This window comes from Diorhabda sublineata, chromosome 1, assembly GCF_026230105.1.
Source record: "Diorhabda sublineata isolate icDioSubl1.1 chromosome 1, icDioSubl1.1, whole genome shotgun sequence".
Taxonomy (NCBI): Eukaryota; Metazoa; Arthropoda; class Insecta; order Coleoptera; family Chrysomelidae; genus Diorhabda; species Diorhabda sublineata.
Window position 1 is genome coordinate 44,175,275 of NC_079474.1, and position 17,332 is coordinate 44,192,606.

At 32.8% G+C, this 17,332-nt stretch overlaps 1 protein-coding gene across 3 annotated transcripts in view; it reads left to right on the forward strand.

Annotated features, from left to right (window-relative positions):
- The first annotated feature begins 1,298 nt into the window (after positions 1–1,298).
- Positions 1,299–17,332, forward strand: part of LOC130450896 (TOX high mobility group box family member 3-like) — a 192,452-nt gene continuing 176,418 nt past the window's right edge. Inside the window, exon 1 of one of the 3 annotated variants that reach the window (XM_056789632.1) lies at positions 1,299–1,773. In XM_056789632.1, coding sequence (XP_056645610.1) covers positions 1,705–1,773 — 69 coding nt within the window. In that variant the 5' untranslated portion in view covers positions 1,299–1,704. The remainder of the gene's footprint in view (positions 1,774–17,332) is intronic. The other 2 variants (XM_056789607.1, XM_056789615.1) reach the window with 2 other exon arrangements.

The window sequence follows — 17,332 nt, forward strand, 5'->3', positions numbered from 1 at the left end:
TCTTTTGATCTATGCCTTTTCACCAGATTTTCCGTAGTCTTCTTTTTATTCTGTAAGTCTGCTGGGTTTCAATGAAGAATTTGTTTTGGTAGTCTTTCATTTGTCAATCATTGGACATGACCATACCATTACAATTACGTCATTCTTATATTATCACTGTTTTATGATTGAAACTCATAATTTCTTAAATATTCTTATAATTTGTCCTCTTTAATCTTGATCTACCTGCGGCCTCAGCGTCAGAAATCCTTTTTTGTCACTTTCTCTTTCAGTTATCATACTTTATCACCATAAGAAACATTTTTTTGTAATTGTATTATATATTCGTTGTTTATTGTACTTGTTTCGGACTATGATTCCTCTTCTCTCCTGGATAGTTCTGTCCTTAAAGGCTTCGTTCAACATTTCTTCACTTGCTATTGTTGTCTGCGTTTCAGTAGCATATTTTGTTTTGGTCCTCTGGCACACATATTTTTTGTTTTCCATATGTTGCCTGCCCCTCCCCATTTTCTGTATTCCTCGATTAGTCTTCTGGTCATATATTGTAGACCGTCAAGGTCTGTGCCAGTGATTGTCAACAAAGCTTAAGGTATACATAGTGTTTTTATTGAGAAGAAAACTCATATTGTTGCATTCAATTTAACAGTTTGTTTAAGAACATTTCAAAATTTTGTATTACTAATGTTTGTTTTTATCAGGGTTAGGTTAGTCATAGTTTGACCAGTGGTATGTTTAGGTTAGGTTAGGTTAGGTATGTTATCCTAAGATTTTTTCAGGACTACAATTAATAGGTGAACTTCCTATTTTATACACCTGACATTTCTTAGGTGGTCGACTGTTGATGATACAACAAAAATCCCGAATATCAAGTAAAGGTGTCAGGATGTACAAAACAGTCGCGTAATAAGCTGGGACTCTCCGAAGAACCATTCAGTCGGAACATTTTTAGTACTGCGCATGAGAATTATCGTTCTGAGTGATTTTCAATTAATTTGGAACTAACCTATAAAAATTATACATATTTTTTATCATATCTTGTATTTTTTTCGAATTTTTGTTATTAGGATAAATGTTCAGTTGACGTGATCTCAAACTCCATCTTCGTTTTCACTAGGCGCAATAAGGTTTTAACAAACAAATAATGAATAAGTTATCGAAAAACAAATTTTCATCTGGTATATCGTCGAAGAATTACAATTCAACCCCAAACGAATGTGACACACATCTCGGCGTGCAGACCTCTCCAGAGGGGGATATATGTTATTATTTATTCCTTTTACATGGATTTTTGAGATTCGAATCGACGCGGGACCGTCTTAAAACAGGTCCTGTTGACGCAACTTTTCCCGACCGTGGGGGAAGGGGAAGCGTTCGGGGAGGGGTCGCGTTCCGAAAGCGCGGTATTCGACAGCGAACCTCCATGCTGATAGTACGTAAGCGCTTGTCTTCTTGTTACCGATTACCGGAGTTATGCATTCGTAAAATATACACACGCGACCGGAGTTTTGTTTAATATTTCCAGTGACTGTGTTTCTTGAATTAATTTTTGGTGTTAACTGTGTTTCATTTTACTTATACTCTCAGACGTTATTAAAAAGGATTTTGGATTTTTTTTGACAAGTTGGACTAAACGTGATCACAACGCTGGAACATTTAAGGCCTATTGTGGCTTCTATCACCACCTTAATTGGGAACTGTGAGAATATGGAGGCCACTTACTGCGTTGGTACTGATGTAGACGTTTGCAGGATGTTTGATCAGTACTTGTATAAGGTACTACCGTTTATATTTTTTCTGGCTCAATTCTCTTCAAATAATTAACCCAATAATGTGTGGAAATTATTTAAATTTTCTTTATATAAATGATTCATTTAAACATATCGAAATAATGATAATTTGCTAATATTAAAACATAACCTATAAATTGTGTTTGTAGAAAATTTGTCGATCTTGAGCTTATATAATTTCAATAGATAAGATAAAAATTAAATCCTGCATTTTTTACGACAATAAAATGTTTTTACATATTTTTATTTCTGTGGTTATATAGTAAAGTTGGAGTAAAAATCTACTAAAATCTGAAAAAACAGAAGTTCCAGACTTCAGAACAATCGTAATATGTAATATGAGCTTATAATTAAGCACAGGTAGAAATTAAACTAATAAACAAAAAAAACTATTTTTTATGAAGCAAATAATTCTATTCTTTGGTGGAGTTGTATGTGTAAGAATAACGTTGAAATCAAAATACAGGTTTGCCCACTAGATCATAATTGAAAATGAAAAAAAATTCTGATTAATATACAATATAACAATTTTGGTTGTAAACTTTCACTAATCAATTAATGAAATCCTCCCTTAACAGCTTAATAATACCACTTCACAACAAAAACAAAAGTAAAAACCTAAATCGACACTATGATTCGTAGCCCTTCAATTTTTGGTTAATTATTACGAAGTTAAAGTACTAATTACCATTTATTTAAAATACTTCATTGCTTTCTTTACGATTAATAATGAACTCCCCTTACCAACAGAAATTCCATCATCCCAGTCAGCAGATGTAAAGAAATACTCCATATAAAAATTATCCCTCAGAAGAAATTGAAGAAGAAGTTGAAAAAACCTATTTCTGATTAAAGACTACCTTTCTTAAACCACGTTTCGTTTTAATCTAATAACTAACGACTGTATTAACACCTATATATCGTAAAATCCGTCTCAGAAAAATGATAATATAAAAAAATATGTTGGAATTACTTAGATGTCCTTTACAAGCGAAACAACATAAACTTTTCTCAGAATTGAGATCAGTCTAATAAATTTATTAATATTATATTAATAAAAAAAAGATTCAAAATGCAAGGCTAAACAAATTTTCACATAAATTTCGATCATAGTTTTCAGTTAAACGAAAGTTAAGTCTATTTATGGTTATAAGCTTCGTAAAATTGTTTGAATTTATTCATTTTTCACTTTGATCTAAAGAAATTTTTTTTCTTAAATTATCTTGTCTCTGTAGTTGGGTTATCTATCTCTTTAACTACCAGCCATAATTGTAAGGTTCTATTTTAATTGTTATTGTTTTTCAATGAGTGGGAAATCTAAATGCGAGTCCAATTTCTTTCCATAACAAATTTTTTCGCAATGTCCAAATATGTCTTGTAATTGCGATGACATATCTCCAGATTTCCTTCACGATATCATTTAATAATGAAATATATGCTAATCATATTTAAATACGGTTTCAATACCTGCATCTACAAATATTCTCTCTTCAACTTTGGTTTCGTACAGAGAAGGAAGCGTTTCGTCCATAAACTTAAAACCTGCAGCAAATTTGCTTATGTTACTTTCACTGTTTTTGTCTACTATTCTTAAACATACTGTATGAATACTGTCATCTTTGGAAACTTGTTTATAGAAACGCAAGCCAGACAGTATAATTGTGTATTGGTAGCAGTGTGTTCGGTATGAATATCACCAAAGGTCCTAGAAATTCCAAGTTAGCTCTGATCCTAATTACCCATTTTTTATTAGACGTATATATAATTTTACGTATTGTATATTCAATGTCAACCTAACAACAAATTTTACAGTAAAGAAAATTAAATATAACAGCTGATTCAGTAGAAACGAAACGAGCAGTTCCGGAATGTCATTATAGTAGTTGGTTTATCCTGGCGACATGTTTTGTTTCCTAAGGAAAAAAAACTCGTTGGTTATGAAAAACTAGACTTTATACCTATAACAAGCACCTGCCAGGGCTTAAAAATGTTCTTAAAGTATCTTGAAAATAGTCCTGATTATGCTCTTGGAATCGATGATGGTTCATCTTCTATATTGAAACGTATACCAACTACATAAGCCAATGGCTCTGTTGGTTCTACTGCGCTCTCTTAATAACGGCTATAAATTGAAATAATTTTACTAAATCAATGATCACCTCATAGTCATCGTACAAGATATTATCAATTATATTTTTTGAGCTTAGGGAATGGAACAACTTTAAATTTTTTTCTATATTCTAACGCATCGTTTCAAAAAAAAACTCAAATTTCATATATTTGTATATTACATTTGGATAAATTTATTTGTGTTGTCGAGTAATAAATATTTTGTTGGAGAATAGTGATCTCGACTCTACCATGAAATCTTTACACTCTTCATTATTCTTCGCTACTATGTTCATTGCTAATTTGCTCACCAGACCAGGGTCAGAAAAACCACTAGTGGGCTCAGAGTCCATTTATTGTGTATTTATTGTGCACCTGGGATGAGCCAAGCTAAAGCGCAATCAGTCTTATCATTCGATTGCTCCACTCAAATAGGCTGGAAATATGACTTGTGGTAGGTTTTTTTAAACCAATTTCGCTATCTTCCAGTTCTTGATATTACGAATGATTGAGAATTTGGTTGGTACATGGGCAAGCTTTACAATTTGCCAAATGTCAAATTGGTCGCATATAACTTTTGCTGAAGTTTTAGAATAATGCCAACTCCCGTAGCTGTTCCCTATGATGTTGACACTGCTATATGTATATATTAGAATTGAAATCATGTTTAGCATTTCAATTATAAATCTGTCAATTTTTTCTGAATTACTTTGAAAATAAATATCCACCATAACTTTTAGCTACTTTTATAAAATTTCTTACCTAGAGAAACAAAAAATATTAATGCGGTTTTCGTAGCGGTTGATGGAATACAATAATAAAGGTGGTAGTACCAGTATTCGGGAACTGTCAGAACATTAATTAATTTTACCATACTTTTTTTGCTTGACAACTTTCGATACAACTAGTAGTACTTGTAGTAATTTTCACACTTTTAGAATTCTTCTTTCTTTAGGTTGAAAATGATTAAATTTGCGGTTACCTCATAAAAAAGTAAAAGATATATTTCTATATGGAAAAGAGTTTTTACCAAAAAAATTAACAATATAGTTTGTAATTACCATGTATTATTAACACGTTTTTCAACTTCTTCTCAAGTAAAAGACGTTCATTGATACATTGTAAAAAGTTGTTAACTACTTTGTACGGAGATGTAATAATAATAAAAATGTCACATTTGGTAGTAACATGTTTTTTAACATCACTATTTCTACAAGTATATCATAGAAGTTTTTAATATGATGCATTATTTATCGAACCAGCTGTCTTTTGGGTACGTAAATTATATTTTTAATGTCTTCCAATGTAGATAAAAATGTTTAAATCATTTTGAATTAGCTTTGGGATATTTTGTTATAAGCATCTGTCGCTAATATAATTGTACTTCACCTTATCGTTATTTTCTACAAATCAACTATTTTGTACGACTAAGATAGAACCAGCAAATAAAAGAAAGTAGACAAAACTCCAGCCATGTCAGTTTCTTAAGCGCGAGTATTTTAATTATCAATGATTTTCCAATTTCAATTATTTTAATGTTATAATATATGTGTACGACGGCAAATATATAAAGAATCCGTAAGCTTGAAATATATTTTTCATTACCTATACAAAGCCCTTCCCGTTTATGTTATAGCATCTTCCAGTACATTTTAAAAGGTAATGTTATTATTCATTGTAGCTTTCTTGTCTATACTTTGTATTCAGATTTTATTTTATTTGTGTCTCCATTTATTTTATTTGTATGTTTGATTCTTAGTTCTTTACCAGCTTTTGTTTGCAAATTTCAAACAATTTTTTGTCAATAAAGCATTTCTCTCTCTCTCTCAACAGATATTTTCAGTGTTTTTTTTTTCATTCTTTAAAACTAAATGCCGCTTGACGTGATGCAGTACAACGTGCAATGCAATGCAAGATCTCGAACTTGCAACATTATCGGTCTTGTGCCATCCTTATTGCGTGCAAGCTGCAACTCTAGGGAGAAATCCAGTTACTTTTGGCTTAACAACCGCCAATTGTCAATCTTATATCATAACGTCTACCAATCCTACCTTTTAATTATTTAATACAGAGAAGAACTCTTCTAGATTAAAGTTAGATAACAGATGCTTCAATTGGACTACTACAAACCTACTGTTAGATATCATCCTATGAAAAGCACTCTGGGGTGTTTTTTCTTGATGTTATGTTGTATTTCTTCTTCTTCTTTCAAACATCTTCCCATAAACTTTTAACACTCTTCATTAAAGTAGTTGTTTCTATTTAAAAAAATTAAAACATGTACACACAATATGGGTTTTCATATTTGGTGACTACCAGATGCTTTTAGACCCAAAAAAATATCTCCAATAAGAAGAATCACTTGATACAGAAATTATCCCAAAAGAATAAGCCTATTTTGAGGCTTGAGGATTTCTGTACTTCATTTCTTCTTTCTACCAATTTATGTTCTGTGATATCTAATTAACCTTTTTATTATTTAACACCGATGTTTCAACTGAACTGCTACAAAACCACTGTTCAATATCTTGTGAAAAGCACCGTGTTATATTTCTAGTTGATGTTTTGTTGTACTTTAATCTTCTTTCAAGAATCTTCTCATAAATTTTTAACATTATCGTTTTCTTCAGAGTAATGGTTTCTATTAGAAAAAAAAATGGAGATATTTGAAGAGTACACACAATATTTTATAGGTGGTCTCATCTCTAACGACGACTAGCTGTTTTTAGACCCGAAAAAAATGCATAATCATCGTAAACGCATCAGCATTTTTATATCGACGTGAAATCATTTCATAAAATTAACTTTATAAAAGTTTGAGAGGGTAATGTGTTGAATGTAACATCTAAATTCTACCCTTTTATCTTCTGTAATATTTAATTGGCCTTTTTATTATTTAATACACAGAATAACTCTTCCAGATTATATTATGTCAGATAATAGGTGCCTTAACTGGACTGCAACAAACCCAGATTATTTTTGCCGATTTGAGAGATAAAACAATCCCTCTCTGTATGCGTGTGTCTGATAAAATCGCTGCCTTAAGATATTGATTAATATTATATTCATAGTTGAGTGGTTGTCGATTTTATTCAAGTATGTACCGTTAGTAGTACGGTATATATAAATAGATTGCAAAAGAAATACTATAAGAATTTTATTAAATCCGTTGTGATAGAAACATCACTTGAAATTACCGTTCATAAAGTCAGACATATGTTCACATTGAAATATTTTAAGCGTCCACTTCAATGTTATCATCTTTTATATAAAGACATTCATATCGATTATGATGATATCGATACTAGAGGATTTTCAAGGAAACTCAGATAACTTCTAATATTATATGCCCATTATTTTATACAAACTGTTGTCATGAATGTTATTTACTCGATAAAATTATGAATTACTAATTATTTTGGCTTCAAGTTCTTGAATATCAAAACAATCTGTGAAGATATTGTACAATAATTTGTTGTTTCAATTTACACATTCTATTCATTATTAATATACATTTTAAGTGCACTAATCACTAATTTATATTCAGAACTCGCGATTCGAGGGCTCGTTTCATACAACACTTGAAATGCCAAATAATACTAATTCTACAGTTTCTCGAAAATTCTCACTCAGTTACAAAAGCTCAAACATTTTATAATATTCCGGTAGGCAGTTTGATGAATTACCACCAAATGATCAATTGTTTTTTGGATTAATCATTTGAAAAATTTTTTGGTATCTGAATTAGGCTAGTGTTCGAGATTTCTTCTCACTATATTAATTAAAGGGTTTCATAGAAATAGACTGAGTTAAATATTTCAATTTGAGCGACAATCTTGATATAAAACCATTTATGCAACTCGAAAATTACAAAAAATTTAACCATTCAAGGAGGGATATTGGAAGGGTAAATTAGCTAGCTCCATAAAATTTGCCAAATGATCAATTTCCATGAGTCGATTTTGTGTTGTATTCGGTCACAAAAAATCTACAACATTGTTGATTTGACGTTAAATTGGCAGAGCAATGATAAAATCCAATAAGAATTGTCAAAATTTATTGCGAATTAATTCGGCAATGCTAGTTTAACATTAAACTAGCTAATAAACACTATTTTTCATATTATCAAGCTCTTTCAGCTTGAAAATCTTCTTACTGAATAGTTTTTTTTGTCAAATTTTAAATTGTAATATTCCCCAATGAAATTAAATGTTTTTGATGGGCTCGGCGGCGGCGTCAAACTATGATCTCACAAATGATCCGCCATTGAATTTTTAGTTAGATTCAAAAGACTTTTAGTTCGAATTATTGAAAATCTAATATAGCACGATTTAGACGAGATTTGCGGTGTTTGACGCAGTTTTTGGGCAATATCTGCTGTACTATTATATTATAATAACTGTGATTTGCCTTGTAGTTTAAAGGTAAATTTGAATTTTATTAAATTTATTTGATTTTAATACGTACCATATATATCTGACCCTGTTGGAGTCAGATATAAATATAAGAGTAAAAATCATTTATTGCGATTGTCGGCAGGTTGCAGGTTTTCTACGGTTTCCCTGCAACCTGGTGAGCCGATTCACCAGCCAATGGCCGAGGATAGGGAATAACGCAGCTGCAGCTGTACCCGCTCGCCTCCTTTTAAATTCAAAATTAACAAAAGAACAAAAATAATTTCTAAAAAATCAAGAAATATGAATAAAATTTTTAAAACATCAAAAAAACCCAAAACAAGAAGAACTGTTTTTGCTTGCTAGCTCTCTTTTCGAGTTCTTTTGGCCAAAAATACTAAATTTTCGCTTTTCTTCCTCCGGAAACGTTAGCAAACACAACCCCAGCCCTGCAGGGAAAAAGTTCCTATATCTGGGCCCACTCCAACAAACCCTCCTCCCATTATCTCACTCTCTCCATTTCTGCATATCATATATTAACTGGAGACTAGTTACTTTCTTGGATCGTGAAAGGTAAACGATTCCAGTGCAGTTCAGTCCAACCAAAACATTGAAGTGATACCACTCAAAAGAGTGAAAAGACAGCACAATAATAAACATTGAAACTAACAATTAACAGGGTGGTACTTCAGGTAAATCGATTTCTCCTAACAAAAGACCCTTTTTTGAAAGAGGGGGACACTATTTAACTAACTTGGCATCTTCAAAAGCATCTAGTTCGCCAACAATTAAACTGATTAATTCTCTGTTAATTTAACTTCTTCGTTTTTATAGCCAACAAGATTTACACTGATGTTCTGGGAACAAGTTTGCAACAATAGTAGAACAGAAGATTAGATAAATGCTTAATCATATAGGAAAAGGATATTACAGAAAGATGATAACCATTCTAACTTCATTGAAACTATTTGGGGGTTTGGTTTGTATTTTGGGGTTGATATTAGTTAATAGTAGGCTGACGGTTGATCTTACGACGTAAAGCAGGGTCCACACTATGCCAGGGTAGATCGGGCGACCTAGGTCGCGTTGATGTAGACGCCCCGGGCGGCTTTGCCGGGTTAGAAAATGCCGGCCCGGGCCGTGCCGATCCCAACCCGCATAAAGTAGGTACAGATCAAAGGAAGCCGAACCGAGCCGAACAAAAATATGGAGTGGGAACGTGCCGAGCGGCCCCGAGCGGCTTCAGTTACAATTAAACCTCCGACCGAAAATCTAAAATCTTTTTTGACGTCTTTTTGGGGGCTGATTAAAAGCGAGTATCACCACAACCATGGCTAACATAGCGACGTCATAGTCGGTAATCATTTTGAAAACACTAACACTTTAAGGACACTTTAAAATAACTTCTAAAAAGTTCTCTTCAACGAAGTCACCAGTCTTGGTGTTGAAACTATAATGTAGGTAGAAATAACCCGGTCGGCTTCGTTTTCGGTGTGGACGTCGTGCCGGCCCGAACGTACCCGCCCGGCCTACCGCGGCATATTGTGGACTCTGCTTAATATATTGTCGACTACTGTTCAGATTATCATAAAACCGATTCTAATAACAAAATTTGAAATTATCTTTAAATCAACCATATCCATATCCTCAATGCGTGTGTTTTTATAGTTTGGAAAGCACAATTAGCTCGATGTTTTTGGTAGGAATTCAAATTAAATGAACCTGATCGATTGTATGTATCTGAGTTAAATAAACGGACTCTTCTACTTATGAATTATATATGACTCATCGATAAAAAAGAAAATCTCATTTGTTTGAATCCACTCGAGCGGAAAAATGATTACTTGTTGGCTGTGCTATTGTAATAATAACCAATAATTAGTTGGGAATGTTTCGTGTCTGTACAAAGAAATTGGAAAACAAAAAAAAAATTTATGTATCAGTTTAGTGATTATGTTCAATGATGTTTTCTGAAGCAAATAACCGAAAAAAACTATAGTCTCATTACTGTTTTTACACAGAAATATAATCAGATGCTGTAATAAATACAGGCGTGTTAATTTGTCAATTATTCCAATGTCGGCTCTAAACTGTTGTCATTGTTTAAACACATTTACTACGGAGGACGAGGTACCTAAATGAAGCAATTCATCAATTTTTTGAAGGCTTTATGGAAGATGACTGACCTTAAACTTTTAATGTTGTAAATGCTTTAGTTATAAGAGAGCATTGATTTACGTACTTCTTTAAATAAACATAAGTACAATCATTGTTCTAAAAATCCTTTCCTGACCAGAATATTGTGATGAAAGAATGCATACAATTTATAAAACATACATTATATAATCTGTCAAATCAAATCTGCTGCTCCTTCGTGAAAATTCAAGGAGGATTAAATTAGGTACCCTCGGTGGCCACATTATTGCTCCATGTTTTTCAATATACCTTCAAACTGGTTATCCAGAAACCTTACTTACCTTACTGATATGAAGATATTCAAAGTATAGGTTATGTGAAAGGAATGAAGACCAATAAATCTTTCCTTGACGATTCATACCGAAACATAAATTTTTTTGGGAGCACTAGGGGATTTTACCGAGCCCATTAGTGACAGTATTGTCGATTGCCTGTTCCAGTTAAAAAAAACGTTGCCTTATCTGAAAATACTACACTCTTAGAAAAATTTGGATTTTCATCACAAAATATCAAAAATCTGTCCTGATGATCTCCTGAAAGTTCGTAAACGAGTTGAACTTCATATAGATACAGTTTTTGTTGTAGCTGCGTGTCTTCTAATGACAAAAAAATACCTTTGCATTGTCACTTATTCCTGGTGTTCCAGATTTAGGAGTTTTTTCAAGCTTTCAGTAATTGGTGGTTTCGGGAAATACAGCACATGCTACTTCATGACTTCGAGTCTTACGAGCCGTTTTAGCGGCACTGCTGGTAGGGGAATATGATTTAATATGATCACCTTCACACGAAGCGTTCAAGCAGCGCTTCTATTGGTAAATAGAGTATACCGTTTCTAGCAGCGAAACCTCTTCACACAGTGTGAGTTTTTACTACTTCTCGGAAGTATTTCGTCGTTATTAGTATTATTACTATAAGAATAATAATGAGCATTCTATGAACAAAAAAATGTTCTATTAAATACATTGAAAACCACATTGATGCTACTCAGCTTTTAGTCACCTGAACTAATTTCGGAGGAATGGATTTTCGCATAGTAGTATATTCCTTTCGCAGCAAATTTTCGACTTTTTACAAAAGTTATTAAAATGCGTTTCTCCTTATATGGAAATGCTTATAAAATTTGTTTGCAGAGTGCCGAAGACCATCGTATAAAGCGAGCTGAACAGCTTTGGTCGAGAGATGAAATGGCTGTGAACCCACAATTTGCGCTTTCTTCGTTTGTTTTTCAAATTTGTATCATAAATGCATAAATAGCAAAAGGTCATCATCATCCATTTCCACTGCAAGTGGCTAACTATTGCCCTATTTCGATGTCAACGGATTTTACCACGAAGCGTCGGCGAATCGCGTGGAATGCCACTTAGACGCGCTGCTAAGCGATTAGTAGTGTGACCGCTCAGAAGCGTCGCAAAGAAAAAAACTTTGCTGCTTGGCAGTCTCGCTGAGAAGCGCTGCTGAAATGCCTCGTGAGAAGACCCTTCGAAATCTGTTAGCGTAACCTGCAGTCATTAGAATTTTTATCATTTCTCTTTCGGTTAATGGAATCATAATAATAAAATTGGTATGGACAAATATTTTTTGCTTTTGAAAAAATTGTACGTTTTATGAATTATGAGCATTACTTGTAGATTACCTTTATACCTAGACTCGTATATATTACTTGTTAATCCGTTACGGCGTAGAGTCAAATTTCGAAACACGATTTTAGTAAATATTTAGTGTTTTTTTAATGTACTCATCAACTAAACACATCAAAATATCCTTTCGTAAAAATAATCAAATCCAATTTATATTAATGCATCAAAAAAAAACACATCCATCTTTTCAATCTAATTACATCGTTCCACCATCCTGTTTCAGGTTACTTAAATAAATCATTTTTTTACTGTACGGACCAGTGTCAATGACCCGTCTGAAAATGTTTCCCCACATCACACTCTCCCGTTCCTCTCTATCCATCTCGCTCTCTCTCAAAATCTCTTCCCGTTTTTCTCCGCAACCGTAACAACTAACTTTTCCAAAAGGGTTTAACAAATTACGAACATTCCACTACTAACTTGTCTGAGAAGTTTTTGACATAGATTTTTCCAAATGACCCCTTTGGATAGGGAGGTTGAAGTGGATCTGTTCGTTCAAAGTCTACACAATTAAGGGATCATATATCTAGGAATCCACGTTATACGAGTTGTTTTAATTTTATACCGTTAAAATTTATTATTACACTTTGAATTAATATACTTCAAAGTGATTCCTTTCCAAACTTTCCAAATTTTCAATATCAATAGTGTCAATAGATTTCAAGCTAGTGGCTGTTTTATGACATGAACTTACACCCTTGGGGACTAAAAGTAATCCAAGACGTTTAAGGCTAAAATATTTGAATCTCCAGTTTTTTAACTCTATACTAATCTACTGAGTTTTTGAAAGACGAATTAGAAAAATGGATCCCAATAGATAACAAAAGGATGAAATAAGACCAGGTCAAAAATGAGATACTGAAAAGATTTCACAGTCGAAGTAAACAGAACATGTAGAATTGGACTGAACGTCTAACATAAAATAGAAAAGTTCCTACAAAAACAGAATATTTGGAAAAAAGAGAAACATGCAATTTGGATGAGAAATATAGAGTTTATTTTATTTGGAACGACAATGATGAAGTTTGGAAAGTTATAGATTTCCATATAGCGATTCTAATTAAAGAAAAATGTTTGATTTCTAATTAACATACATTGATTTTGATCTAATGAATCATCACACTGATCCTTATGGGGGTATTTGAATAGTAAAATTGATCTTTCCCGCCTTACGGCACGTTCTTGTGTTTTCTTTCTCATTCTTTCTGTTCCGAAAATGTCACGTATTGATTTTTTAATAACGGACCCAAAGAGAGCTGTCTGAAACTGTAGAGAATATTGTTTAGTTCGCACACTAATGAAAGTCAAACATTTGTTATACGTGCACTGTATTAATTTCACAGAATAAAAATTATGATTTATCATAAATTTACAAGTCGGAAAGGGCTTAACATTTTTTTATTGTCAATTCACACAGTCTCATAAGATTTATACAAGTGAAATCTAATTGGTGTTTTTTACTGCTAGATAATGTATTTGTTCAACTTTATATTGGTTCTCAAACTCTTATTATTTACTTGTTGAAATTTTCGGAATCGTTGGTGATATACTGAACACATTGTTTACACTACCATTACACCAACACTCAAAATTACACTGTCTGATGTGCGTTTCGATAACAGTTATCGTCTTCAGAGATTGAAAGTAAACTAAAACCTAAGTCCCTGAAGACGATAACTTGGTTATTGAAACGCGCGTTAGATGTTGGTGTAGTGGTGTGTAAACACCGTGTTCACTATTCTTTTTATTTATTGGCGAAGGTTTATACACATAGAGTTGTTAATTGAAAATGTTTTATACAGAATATATTTTAGTTCACACAATCAAACATATACAATTTAATCAAATTTGCTGCACCTTCGATTTTTCCAAGTATTTCTGTATATTTTCCTATTTTTTTGGTTCTGAACTGGTATATACAGGGTACGGTTCGATAACTTATTTCAAAACTTAATAAAATTCATTGTATGAATCTGAAAGTTTTAATTTTGTTTTCAGAATGTAGATACATGCCCAAGTTTTGTTTCACATACTTTTCAAGAGCAAGTCGTGTGGGTTACATTTCCTTTTTCGATACTTTGAGTATACGAGGATGGTCCCAAAAGTATCTAGCCCAACAAAGAAAACACGAAAATTTTGGAAGAAAATATATTCATTTTTGAACGTAATCTCCTTTTAGCTCCATTTACTTTTGCCAGCGCTCTTCAATAAATTCGATATCCTTTTTATAATAAGAATCGTCAAGTTCCTCAAAATAGCTATTACCTTCCGACATTACCTCTAAAAATGGCGAATAGAGTGCATGAGGTAGCAATTTAAGCTTTAATTCATTAGCTTTGGCCATTGCAATAACGGATGTGTGAGCAGGTGCATTGTCTTGATGAAACAACACTTTCTTCTTAGCAAAATGTAGCCGTTTTTGTTTTATTTCTTCGCTCAAATGTTGAAATAATACTGGCCGTTGATAGTATTCCTTTTCCTAGATAGTCACTGAATATTATCCCACGCGCATCCCAAGGAACTGACCTTGCCTGCAGATAGAACGATATTTGCCTTCTTTGAAGCCGGTTCTCCCTTTTGATTGTTTTTTTTTGTTTCGGGCGTGAACTGATGGACCCACGTTTCATTCATGTTTATGAAACGGCGTAAAAATTCGGCTTTATTTCTTTGAAACATTGCCAAATCTTGATGGAAACATCTTCACGACCCTGTTTTTGTTCCATTATGAATACGGCACCCATCTTGCACACAACTTTCTCATGTCCAAATATTCAGTTAATATACTATGTACCGCACTTTTTGAAATTCCTACTATGAACCAAGAGTAGAATCTAATTCATCTTTTACATTGGTTGGGCTAAAGCCTTTCAAATAAAAGTATTGTATTACAAAACGATGAACAATTTTTTCCATGTTTATAAATTCACTGATGGATACCAAACGAATACTAAACAACGTGGTGTCTTTAAACTTGAACTATATGATGTATAGATTGTGTACTTTCTAATATTTTTCAAACACCTACCACCATCTCTAGGTCAGGCCAACCTCGTACCCATTTCTGGCGTTTGTCATGACTTTTTCAAGCATAGCTAGCGTTTTTTTGAATCTCCGGATGGTTCACATAACCAGGGGATATCAAGAAAAACCCTGTAAAAAAATTACAAAAGGACAAATCAGGAGGCGCTGTAAAACGATCCTGATTCAAATGATGTGCTCTGAGATATGTTTATTCAAACATTGTAGGCCTTTGTACCATCCTGTTAGAACCAAATGTAACTCAACTATAACTTATCTAGCGATTGAGAAAAAATTCCTGTTCACTAATAATGTTACTTTATTTTCTTCACATGACCAGGGACGAATAATTGCAGCTGAGGAAATTTCACGCTGTGATTTTGGATGAAGGCAAATGCCTTTCATGCAATTTTCGAATACTCGAGTCAGCTGGAAAGCACATTTTTACTCAATCATAGATCCACACAAATGAATAGTGTCCTCAACAACGACATCTAGAAGAACTTCGCTCACGTTCCTTCGAGACTTGTAATCACTTTTTAACAGATTCTACACAATCGTGATCGCAAAATTGTCTCAATGTTCTCAGACAATCTAATGAGCCAACCATTCCAGTTCTTAGTTTTAGTTTTTAGATTACAGGCTATATTGAGGCTCTTTCGATATATTATGAGTTTCTATGTCATAATATCCGCCTTCAAACGCAAATGCGTTATAAACCGAATGGATGGTGCCCATTTAAATAAAGTTTTGGTACTGCATCACCACCAACGGTACAAAATCTGAACTATTAATGACTATGGAATAGGTACACCATAATCAATCCAAATTTCAAATGTTTCTCGTGATAATGTGTAGTAAAAAATTATAGGACCCAGGAGGTCCGACCATTATAGAACAGTTAATAAATTATTAATTATATTATATGTTTTTATAAATTCTAATAATAATTTTTGTTTATAAGCTAATTATTGATAAATGATAATATAAATAGTTCCTACTTAAGATAAGTAGATTGTGTCCCAATTTTTGAGTGAATTCACAATCATTCTATTCAGGCAGGTCAAAGTTTAGATATTGACCCAAATATTAGCAATTCGCAATTCAATGTTATCTTCGCAAATTTAAAGTAGGACGTTTGTATCATTTCTAAATATTAGTCACTACAGAATACACAATTTATACAGCGCCTGGAAATAATCGGAATTTTAGATTGTTCATATCAGTAATGATTTTGTAAAATTTGAAAACAAACTGTAGATGTATCAATTCGAAAAGAAAATACGTGAGAAAATTGATGATTGCACCATCATAACTTGAATAATTATCAATAGTAAACCCAACGCTAATATTTTATTATTTGTTCTTCAGAATAGATGATTGCATTATTGCTGTGGAAAAATATAAATTGGAAACAAAAACTAATCATTATCACCACAAAATAACATTCACAACAATGATTTGAAATAATAGTTTGGACTTTTCGCACCGTTGACACTGAAAACGATAACTTTGTTATCAAAACGTGCGTCAGTTTGTGCGATTATTTATGTAGAAATCGTAAAAAGTGTGTTTAGTAAAAATTTTGTATTAATCACGTTAGATGCACTCAAATTTCTTCAAAACAAATTTAAAACTGCAATCACTGGCTCACAGAACTATCCAATTATTATTAGATCTAGATTGTAGATGTCAAACTAGTAAACAAGTAGGAACTACATCAAGCGGAAATAATTATCATGATTTTTTTTTATGTAAAAAGTAACCACAAGAGAATAAACCCAATTATACTCAAATAGTTCGAGTTGTGCTGTGTGGAGATGTCTATGGATATTGATCTTGAACTTTAGGTTGTAGTGTTCGGAAAAGACGTGCCTGGGAAGCTGAATCCACACACCTGCATTCTTCAAAGGAAGGAGCGAACTCGATGTTAATGAGCCACGTCTGTCTGTCGAGTAGGTCTTGCAAATAATCAAATATTTTTGTGATGTGTAGGTGTATTATTTTCAATTTCTTGATTTATTTCACCATAAGAATTACAAACAAAACTTTGTATTGTTACGAACAAGTTCGCAAAATGGTTCTCTAATCGGCCCTGTCCAGCTACTATGAAATTTTAAAAATTCTGCCAATTCTGACGGCGTCTTTCACATTTTTTATAAATGGCAGAACTCGTTTGATGTTTATTTGA